General features: G+C 38.4%; 1 protein-coding gene across 2 annotated transcripts in view; it reads left to right on the forward strand.

Moving 5' to 3' along the window:
• The window catches only part of LOC128689162 (kelch protein), a gene marked incomplete at its 3' end in the record, with an annotated part of 37,824 nt that extends 33,655 nt beyond the window's left edge, over positions 1–4,169 (forward strand). For both annotated transcript variants that reach the window (XM_070087392.1, XM_070087393.1), the window contains 1 exon segment: positions 4,013–4,169. In XM_070087392.1, coding sequence (XP_069943493.1) covers positions 4,013–4,169 — 157 coding nt within the window.
• Positions 4,170–11,870: the final 7,701 nt, after the last annotated feature.

Here is an 11,870-nt window from a genome sequence, read left to right on the forward strand (position 1 = left end):
GTAATTTGGCCAATTTTACACAAAATTCAACAATTGCCAATTTGAAAATAAGGTCCAGAATTAACAGTGTAGACATTCCTGGCACTAAATAAACATTTCCTGTGTTCCTTAGTGATATCTCCAGGCTCTTCTTATATTACATTTGCTCTCCATTTTGAATTTTTATTCCCAGCATACATAAGGAGGACTACCAACAGACCCCTGGCTGTCTTTAAGAGGGCACTGGACAGGCACCTAAAGTCAGTACCTGACCAGCAGGGCTGTGGTTTGTATGTCAGTTTATGTGTGGCCAGTAATAACAGCCTGGTTAGTCAGACCCTGATCCACCACGAGGCCTGGTCTCAGACAGGGCCGTGGGGGCGTTGACCCCCGAAACCCTTTCCAGGTATACTCCACGTATACATAAAATATAGAAGCTTTACTGTTATGCAGACTACTGCATTATTGTAATACAGTCTCTCCTCACTTAGTGATGTACTCGTTTAGCAACGCCTTGGACTTACGACAGGCACTCTGACCAGTATTCATAACTAAATAATGTATATTAGAGCTGATTTCCTCGATTCTATTTATTTCAGTATACAGTACACTACTGTATAAACATTTAAAAATATACCAGAAATGTTATAAATGGTGCAAAGGTGACATTAAAACAATATCAAAGATGGTTGACATACACTCGCTACCATTATAGTATGCTCCTCATTTAGCGACAAATTCGTTTACCGACGTCTTAGGAAGAGAACTCCATTGTTAAGTGAGGAGAGGCTGTACAGCTTCTCCTCACTTAGCAACGTACTCATTTACTGATGACTCGGACTTATGATGGGCTCTCTGACCAGTATGCATACCTGAATAATGTATATTAGAGCTGATTTCCTCTATTCTGTTTATTACAATATACAGTACACTACTGTATAAAAATTTAAGTGAGGAGAGGCTGTAATTGTATGAATAATGTCAGTTCTTTCCTAAATGCGTATCAGATGGGCACATTGGACAAGTGACATCATTTGTGTACCCTGGAATATCGGAAAAATCAAACATTTCTACTAGTTTGAGCTCGATTTCAAGCTACTTTCAGTCCTGAAACTAAGCAAAATCATCTCTATTTCTGTAATATATCTTCCATTCTATCAAATGAGACCAAGAAACCAAGAATACAACCATAAAAACCATACCAAAATACACTGTAAAGTCGCCGTTTTAAACCAAAAATAGTCTCAGTTTTTTCTCATGCACTGCGTGCTGCAGGATTTTTCATATGGTGCACACTTTCTGCATAGACCCATCCCCTCATATCTAGGCCCAGATTCACTGCTCACAGCTTATCTTAGTGAGCTGAGCTCATGGCGTTGTGCTACGGGACTGACACTGGCTTCAAAGCCATGATATAGCGGGACCAACCCTGAAAGGGTTAACCTTGATCAGATCTATGGGGCTTAATACTATCTTTTAAGGCTGTTGTCTTCAGGATGTACTTTCTGTATTGAATTGTAAAAGTCATTGATTGGTAAAATGTCTTCATTGTAAAAATTACAAAGATGTTGCACATGTGTCTTATTCATCAGTTATCAACTATTTATACATATCTTTGAAAGTAAATCAAGATTTTGGCAGTCAGTAACAATCTGTTACTGTAACCATTATTTACTAAGATTCTATGGAATTCATTGGGATTAGGTTAAAGATGAAATTTGAAAAAAGTCTCAAAATAATCATATTTCCTTTTTTAAATTAACATACTGGCTGTTTCCAACTACTGTTCCCCCCACATATATATATATATTTTTTTTCTTTCAACAAACCGGCTGTATCCCACCTAGGCGGAGTGGCCCAAAAGGAAAAACGAAAGTTTCTCCTTTGACATTTAGTAATATATACAGGAAAAGAGGTTACTAGCCCCTTGCTCCCGGCATTTTAGTCGCCTCTTACAACATGCATGGCTTACGGAGGAAGAATTCTGTTCCACTTTCCCATGGAGGTATGAGGAAATAAACAAGAACTAGAAAGAAAAAAAGAAAACCCAGATGGGTGTGTATATATATGTTTGTACATGTATGTGTAGTGTGACCTAAGTGTAAGTAGAAGTAGCAAGACGTACCTGAAATCTTGCATGTTTATGAGACAGAAAAAAGGACACCAGCAATCCTACCATCATGTAAAACAATTACAGGCTTCCATTTTACACTCACTTGGCAGGACGGTAGTACCTCTCTGGGCGGTTGCTGTCTACCAACCTACTACCTAGGTTATATATATATATATATATATATATATATATATATATATATATATATATATATGGTGAAAAGTGGTGAAAGTGTTGAATGATGATGAAAGTATTTTCTTTTTGGGGATTTTCTTTCTTTTTTTGGGTCACCCTGCCTTGGTGGGAGACGGCCAACTTGTTGAAAAAAAAAAAAAAAAAAAAAAAAAATATATATATATATATATATATATTTTTTTTTAACAAGTCGGCTGTCTCCCACCGAGGCAGAGTGACCCAAAAAGAAAATACACCTACCATCCGACTTACGACCTGCTCGACTTACGACCACTCGACTTACGACCGTGTTTTTTATGCCAAATTTTTGGGAAATAAACAACTATTTGTGTTGTACACAGTGTTTATCCTAAATCTTACAGTATAAAATACAGTACTAACAACATAAAAAGTAAAGTAAAACATGAAGTGCCAAATAAAACAATAAAATAAAGTCATTACAAAAATGTTTTGTTGATATTCAGTAGTAAAGTTCGACTTATGACCATTTCGACTTACGACCGGTTTCTCGGAACCGAACTCGTTCATAAGTCGGATGGTAGGTGTACTTTCATCATCATTAAACCCTTTCACCTCACTCGCACATAATCACTGTTTTTGCAGAGGTGCTCAGAACACAAGAGCTTAGAAGCATATACGTATAAAGATACACAATATATCCCTCTAAACTGCCAATATCCCGAACCCCTCCTTTAGAGTGCAGGCATTGTACTTCCCATTTCCAGGACTCAAGTCCGGCTATATAAATATAACCGGTTTCCCTGAATCCCTTCACTAAATATTACCCTGCTCACACTCCAACAGATCATCAGGTCCCAAATACCATTTGTCTCCATTCACTTAGCGAACACGCTCACGCACGCCTGCTGGAAGTCCAAGCCCCTCGCCCACAAAACCTCCCTTACCCCTTCCTTCCAACCTTTTTGAGGACGACCCCTACCCCGCCTTCCTTCCCCTACAGATTTAAATGCTCTCCATGTCATTCTACTTTGATTCATTCTCTCTAAATGACCAAACCACCTCAACAACCCCTCTTCAGCCCTCTGACTAATACTTTTATTAACTCCACACCTTCTCCTAATTTCCACACTCCAAATTTTCTGCATAATATTTACACCACACATTGCCCTTAGACAGGACATCTCCACTGCCTCCAACCGCCTCCTCGCTGCAGCATTTACAACCCAAGCTTCACACCCATATAAGAGTGTTGGTACTACTATACTGTCATACATTCCCTTCTTTGCCTCCATAGATAAAATTTTTTTCCTCCACATATACCTCAATGCACCACTCACCTTTTTTCCTTCATCAATTCTATGATTAACCTCATCCTTCATAAATCCATCCGCTGACACGTCAACTCCCAAATATCTGAAAACATTCACTTCTTCCATACTCCTCCTCCCCAATTTGATATCCAATGTATATATGAAATTATAAAATATTGAGTGTATATATGCACTGTGGTACACTACCATCACAAAAAATTTATCGTACAGCTACTCTGCTCACAATAATGATATTAATTAGTCTGCTACTATACATTATGACTACCTATAGTATTGTCTTTGAAGTTACTAAATATTTAATTTATGATTTACATTTTTGTAAGGGTTACAACAATGCATCTTTATTGTCATGTGAGGCTTTGCTATACATGATACTTGGCATTTAAGTGCTGAAGGTTGGCATCTTTTGTTATTTTGTTACTTCATGTTTTAGGTATTTGAGTGTGTGATGAGCTGGGTGAGTGGTGATTTAACCAACCGAGAGCAGTACCTGGCAGAACTTATGGAATATGTGCGCCTGCCACTGCTCTCCCAAGACTACCTCATCCAGCGGGTGGAAGAAGAACCTCTCCTGAAACAAGACACTCAGTGTAAGTCATACCATGTGTGGCATGGATTTGCTGCATATCACTCTTGGGTATAATAAATTTCAACATAAAAGAGAGTAAAATATAAGTTTTTTTTGTATTTTCTCTTTGCTAATACATTAAACTCTTGTACAATAGTTGTGTTTGCTGTTTATTTTTTAAATTTGTTAATAAATTGAAGCCTTTCTATTTTATTGCAACATTTCTTGACAAAATGTGGTTGAGCCTGGGGTAAAATACAAGAAATTAAACTTGTGCATGTAACCCAAGTTCTTACTCACCCTGCCTGCTGTCACTCATGCCTCTCTCTTCTACGACGAGTCTTATTTTACTCACGACCTTGTGTTTACCATATTTTCCATACTTCATCCCTTACCCTCCCCTCCTCACAATTGCCCATTAACCAAAGCACCCAAAAACATCACTACTGATACAGAGAGCAAAAAGATAATTGAGAGTATTACAGTGCTCAAGAAATTGGTGATCATGGATGAGCTGATAGCATGCATGTGAATAGTAGATGGTACATGAATTATTTGACTGAATCCACAATTCTAAACAGTTATAATTACAGCTGACCAAAATCTAGTAACATGTTTTTGTGTAAACATGGTTACAAAATTACAGCATATGTTTTGGTGAACTCGCTGTATTAATCAGTTTATATGGTGGAGTAGATGTAGGAAAAAATGTGGCATGTTTCAGGTTCTTTCCCCTCTATCTCACAGTGAGCGTCATGGTAAGTCTGTTGTCATATAGGGGGAGGTCAGTGTAGTGTATACAGGTGGGCCCTGCTTTAAAGCACTTCACTTTACAGCATTTTGCTAATACAGTGGACCCCCGGTTAACGATATTTTTTCACTCCAGAAGTATGTTCAGGTGCCAGTACTGACAGAATTTGTTCCCATAAGGAATATTGTGAAGTAGATTAGTCCATTTCAGACCCCCAAACATACACGTACAAACGCACTTACATAAATACACTTACATAATTGGTCGCATTCGGAGGTGATTGTTATGCGGGGGTCCACTGTACAGCAGTTTTCATATACAGTGGACCCTCGACTAACGCTATTAATCCGTTCCTGAGAGCTCATCGTTAGTCAAAATAATCGTTAGTCAAGTTAATTTTCCCCATAAGAAATAATGGAAATCAAATTAATCCGTGCAAGACACCCAAAAGTATTGAAAAAAAAAAAAAATTTAACACATGAAATATTAATTTTAATACACACAAACTGAAGAAGACATGCACAGTTACATGACACTTACCTTTATTGAAGATCTGGTGATGATTGATGGGATGCGAAGAGGGGAGTGTGTTGATGGTCTTAGTGTTTAGAAGGGGAATCCCCTTGCATTAGGACTTGAGGTGGCAAGTCCTTTTTCGGGGTTACTTCCCTTCTTCTTTTAATGCCACTAGGACCACCTTGAGAGTCACTGGACCTCTGTCGCACAACATATCTGCCCATAGAGGCCTGTACCTCCCGTTCCTTTATGACATTCCTAAAGTGTTTCACAATATTGTCAGTGTCACCATTAAACACTTGTTGAGGTTTCAGTCCTTCACTGTCTATGTACTCCTTGAATTCCTGCACATATTTTTCAGCTGCTTTTTGGTCCAAACTGGCAGCCTCACCATGCCTTATCACACTATGTATGCCACTACGATTCTTAAATCTCTCAAACCAACCTTTGCTGGCCTTAAATTCACTCACATCACCACTAGTTGCTGGCATTTTTCTAATTAAATCGTCATGCAACTTCCTAGCCTTTTCACATATGATCGCTTGAGAGACGCTATCTCCTGCTATCTGTTTTTCGTTTATCCATACCAATAACAGTCTCTCAACATCTTCTATCACTTGCGATCTCAGTTTCGAAAACATAGTTGCACCTTTGGCAAGAACAGCTTCCTTGATTGCCGTTTTCTTGGCCACAATAGTAGCGATGGTTGATTGGGGTTTTGTGTACAGCCTGGCCAGCTCGGAGACATGCACTCCACTTTCATACTTAGCAATGATCTCTTTCTTCATATCCATAGTAATTCTCACCCTTTTTGCTGTAGGGTTGGCACTAGAAGCTTTCTTGGGGCCCATGGTGACTTATTTTGCAGGTACAATCACTAAAAAGGCTGTGATAATCTGAAATGTTCCAATTGTATGCTTGGAAGCGACCGCGGTGGCTGGCTGGCTTGTAAACACTGGCCAGAAGTGGACGCGTCTCAGACGGAACGAATAGTGTTGGTAGAGTTTTTTAGCGCTAATCGAGGCAAAATTTTTGCGATAAAATGTATCGCTAGTCAGATTTATCGTTAATCGATGCCATCGCTGGTCGAGGGTCCACTGTATACTCATTCTTCATTTATTTAGACTCCCTGCAATAAATATATTCACCACTCACTATAAGCAAAGGACAAAAATATTTTAAGGTAAATAGTGTGTGAGCTGTATGTGCATTTTTAGGCCTAGCTGTATTGCCCACTTAATATATGATATTGTAAACATCCATTTGAAAGTGAAAAAAAGGCCATGATTCACTTTACAGCAGTAGCCCAGAACCTAACCTGTTGTATAGGTAATAATAATAATAATAATAATAAAAATAATAATAATCCTAGGTAGTAGGTTGGTAGACAGCAACCGCCCAGGGAGGTACTACCATCCTGCCAAGTGAGTGTAAAATGGAAGCCTGTAATTGTTTTACATGATGGTAGGATTGCTGGTGTCCTTTTTTCTGTCTCATAAAAATGCAAGATTTCAGGTACGTCTTGCTACTTCTACTTACTTAGGTCACACTACACATACATGTACAAGCATATATATACACACCCCTCTGGGTTTTCTGCTATTTTCTTTCTAGTTCTTGTTCTTGTTTATTTCCTCTTAACTCCATGGGGAAGTGGAACAGAATTCTTCCTCCGTAAGCCATGCATGTCGTAAGAGGCGACTGAAATGCCGGGAGCAACGGGCTAGTAACCCCTTCTCCTGTATATATTACTAAATTTGAAAGGAGAAACTTTGGTTTTTCCTTTTGGGCCACCCCACCTTGGTGGGATACAGCTGGTACGTTGAAAGAATAATAATAATACTGTAATAATAATAATAATAATAATATTTTATTTTGACATGATGCATATTTCTACAAAGAAATATATTAGTTGGGTGTACATACCAAAAGCCCCGTTATATGCAGAGCATTTCAGACAAACGTAAAATTGACTTATGATTTATAAGGCAGTAATAGTACATTTGGTCATTAGAAGAGTTAAAATGAATAAAAGAGAATTGAGTATTCTATTGTGTCATGCTATATGGCTTTAATAAGTCTTGTAGAGAAGATGTACAGTCTTGATTATTAACCTTAGGCAGACACAATGGAGTGATTAATATTTGAGATGAACACATATATTGAGAGTAAGTATATGTTGATTATATTGATGAGAAAGTTTTACCTGTGTTCATGACAGTAGCCTCAAATTCCAGACACATATACAGCAAATTTCCAAGAAAATCTCTAACACAGTAGGCATGCTATCAAAGATACAGTACTATGTTCCACAATAAGCTCTCCTTGCACTGTATCATTCACTCATATACCCTTATCTCACATATGGAATTTGTTAAGGGGATCAACAGCATCAAATCACCTAAGGCCTCCAATAACCCAGCAGAAGGCTGCAATCAGAATGATAACAGATTCCCACTCGTGACAGCATACTCCACCTCTATTCAAAAGTCTAAATTTGCTCACCATAAAGAACATACACACTTATTCATGTGCCTACTACATACATAGAACAATACATGCAGATATAAACCCTCCACTCAACCTTCTCCTCACCAACCTTAACAGGACACATGACCATAACACAAGACACAGATCTCTTTTTGATGTACCCCGTGTCCATATCACACTGTGTAAAAACTCTATGCACATAAAAGGCCCCAAATTCTGGAATTCATTACCAGAACATGCTAAAGTAACTAGGCCTGAAAATCAATTTAAGACTTCTGAAAAAACCACTTACTCGCCTAGGACTAAATATTCAACACTCAGTATTTAACACTACCAAAAATTCTCCCAGTTACTTAAATCTTAAAACTTCAGGACAACATACAGTAAATTGATTTTCTTGTTTGTTATATATTGTAATGCGACAAATTTGTACAACTATAATGATTCAATATCGAAATGTTCAAATTTCTTTGTTTCAAATACTCAATTGTACTTCATATTGTAAATTGTTTACGGTAATTTTACCACTAAACCTTTCATTGCTTGCTAATTTTAAGTTAATTTTAAGCCTGCCCATAATGCTCTGCATACAAGGGGCTTTTGACATGTACACCCAACTACTATAATTCTTGTACAACTATTTATCATGCCCAAAAAAAAAAAAAAAAAAAAAAGTTTTTACATATGTATTCATGATGGGCCGGGATAGGTTAAGGAGCTAAGGTGTTTTTTAACTGTAGTTTTAAAAATGCTAGCTGAGCCAGTTGTTCTGGAGATTTCTGGTAGAGAATTCCAGATTTTGGGCCCTTTTATGTACTATGAGTTTATGAAAAGATTTAGCCTGACATGGGAATGTCATAGAGGTTTTTGTGTCTAGTGTTGTGTCTATGAGTCCTGTTGTAACTGTCAAGAAAGCATTTCAGGTTGAGATTTACAGGTACCATCCAACTTACTACCGAGCTTGATTCCGACCAACCGGTCATAAGTCAAAATGGACGTAAGTCGAACCTTACTAATGAATATCAACATCACATTTTTGTAATGATTTTATTTTATTGTTTTAATTTTGTATTTCATTTTTTACTTTTCTTTTTATGCTTTTAGTACTGTATTTTATACTGTAAGGTTAAGGATAAACACTGTACAACACAAACAGTTGTTTATTTCCCAGAAATTTGGCATACAAAACATTGTCGTAAGTCGAGTGGTCGTATGTCAAGCAGGTCGTAAGTCGGATGGTAGGTGTATATTAGAATTGATTGTTCTCTAAATATATGTGTTGTATAGTGAGTAGGTTTAGGTCTTTGAAGAGTGGGGGGGAGTTGTCTAGCAGTGGATTGTGTGATCATTCGCACTGCGGCTTTTTGTTGTGTTATTGATTTTAGGTGGTTTTTCATTGTGGAACCCCAGTCACAAATAGCATAGGTGAGGTATGGATAGATCAATGTAAGTAGTGCTGTTTGTGGTATGGTGGAGCCCTGTTTTTCACCTTTAATCCGTTCCAGAAGGTCGGCTGAAAACTGATTTGTATGAAAATTTAAGTAATACAGTGGTACCCCGGGATACAAACTTGAACAATTATGTAAATGTATTTGTGTAAGTGCTTTTGTAAGTGTATTTTTGGGATCTGAAACGGATTAATCTACTTTACATTATTCCTTATGGGAACAAATTCGTTCGGTACTCGAACAGCCTTCTGGAACGAATTAGGTTCATATCCCGAGGTACCACTGTATTTCCCATAAGAAATAATGTAAATCCAATTAATCCATTCCAGACACCCAAAAATCTTCTTTCTTTCAACGCACCAGCCCTATCCCACTGAGGCCGGGTGGCCCAAAAAGAAAAGCAAAAGCTTCTCCTTTTACATTTGGTAATATATACAGGAGAAGGGGTTACAAGCCCCTTGCTCCCACACCCAAAAATTTATTTTTTTATTATTATCACACTGGCCGATTCCCACCAAGGCAGGGTGGCCCGAAAAAGAAAAACTTTCACCATCATTCACTCCATCACTGTCTTGCCAGAAGGGTGCTTTACACTACAGTTTTTAAACTGCAACATTAACACCCCTCCTTCAGAGTGCAGGCACTGTACTTCCCATCTCCAGGACTCAAGTCTGGCCTGCTGGACTTGAGAAATAAATATAAATGACTTATGAAATGGATAAATGAACATTTAACATCACTTTTACCTTTACTGAAGACTCTTGTTGGTGTATGGAAGACGGCGAGGAGGAAAGAGGGAGGAGAGTATATTGCTTGGAAGGAGAATCCCCCTCCATAAGGACTTCAGGTATCAAAGCCCTATCTGGGGTTACTTCCCTTCTTTGTCTTTTACTGGCACAAAGACCAGCTTGAGACTCACTAGACTCTTTTTTGCACAAAAAAATCTGTCCAGAGAGGCCTGTTTCTGGAGTCTCTAAGATTTGCCTGAAATGGGACATGGCTTGCAACAGCTTTGTTAGGGTGATATTTCTCCACAAAACTTTGCACCTTACTCCACTTTGCACAAATGTCCTTAATTGTTGAAGAAGGCACATTCTTCCCTTTCTTCCTCCTCTGAAGCAATTTCCTCAGCTAAGGTCTGTTGCTGTTCCAGATGAAGGTCTTGTTTTGGATGAAACTGCAGAGTAATGCTCACTGTACGAGTAACAAAGGCAGACTAAGCCATGAACGTATGAGCGGCCGCATCCCGTGGGCAGGTGGACACGTCTGATAGACGATTTCCGAGCAGATGTACAAAAACGGGGAAAATTTTGTCGAAAAAAGTGGTCGAAAACTGGATTGTACGATAACTGGACTGGACGAAAACCAGGGTTCCACTGTACGTAGTAACGTATCTTTGAGAGGATGCCAATTGTTTTAGAAACTTTTTTTTTGTTATGTGTTCGATATGGGTGTTGAATTTCAGGTTGCTATCAAGGTGCAGACCTAGGAATTTTCCCTCATGTTTAGCAATAAAGGTGTTGTTAAGCATAATGTTTAGTTGGTCCTCACTTGCTCTACTCCCAAACATAATGTAAAAGGTTTTGTCTATATTAAGTGTAAGTTTATTGACGGTCGACTAGGTTGCTATTTTTGCGAGTTCTTCGTTGAGTGAGGCAAGATTTGGGTGGGAGATGACAAAAGTCATGTCGTCATCAAAGAGAGTAGGCATAAGTTGTTGTGATACACTTGGAAGTTCATTGATGCATAAAAGGAAAAGGAGGGGGCCAAGAATGCTACCCTTTGGTACACCAGTGTCCAGGGGTCTTGTTGAGGAGGGTGTGTCCTTGACAGAGACGCATTGCTTTCTGTTAGTAAGGTAGGACTTGATAAATGCAAGTGCATGTCCTCTTATTCTGTAATGATCAAGCTTGAGGAGTAGGATGCTGTGATCTACTGTATGAAAAGCTTTCTTAAGGTTAATAAAGAGTCTAAGCAGGTACTATTCATTTTTTTCCAGTGCTCTGTATAGTAGGTCTAGTATTTTTATTATTGCATCATTTGTGCTTTTGTTTCTCCTGAAGCCAAACTGGCCCCTCCTACTACCTCCCTCACCTTAGTGCTCCATTCGTATGCATCCAACACTATACTTGGCCTATTTTACAATTCAATTGTGCACTACAGACAGGCTCTGCTTTACAGCACTTTGCTTTATAGCACTTCACTTTACAGCATTTTACTAATAGTAGTACAGCAGTTTTCATTTATACCCATTTTTCATTATTCAGACCTCCTGCCATAAATAGGCTAGTAACCCCTTCTCCTGTATACATTTACTAAAAAAGAGAAGAAGAAAAACTTTATAAAACTGGGTTGCTTAAATGTGCGTGGATGTAGTGCGGATGACAAGAAACAGATGATTGCTGATGTTATGAATGAAAAGAAGTTGGATGTCCTGGCTCTAAGCGAAACAAAGCTGAAGGGGGTAGGAGAGTTTCAGTGGGGGGAAATAAATGGGATTAAATCTGGAGTATCTGAG

This window comes from Cherax quadricarinatus, chromosome 21, assembly GCF_038502225.1.
Source record: "Cherax quadricarinatus isolate ZL_2023a chromosome 21, ASM3850222v1, whole genome shotgun sequence".
In the NCBI taxonomy this organism is placed as follows: Eukaryota; Metazoa; Arthropoda; class Malacostraca; order Decapoda; family Parastacidae; genus Cherax; species Cherax quadricarinatus.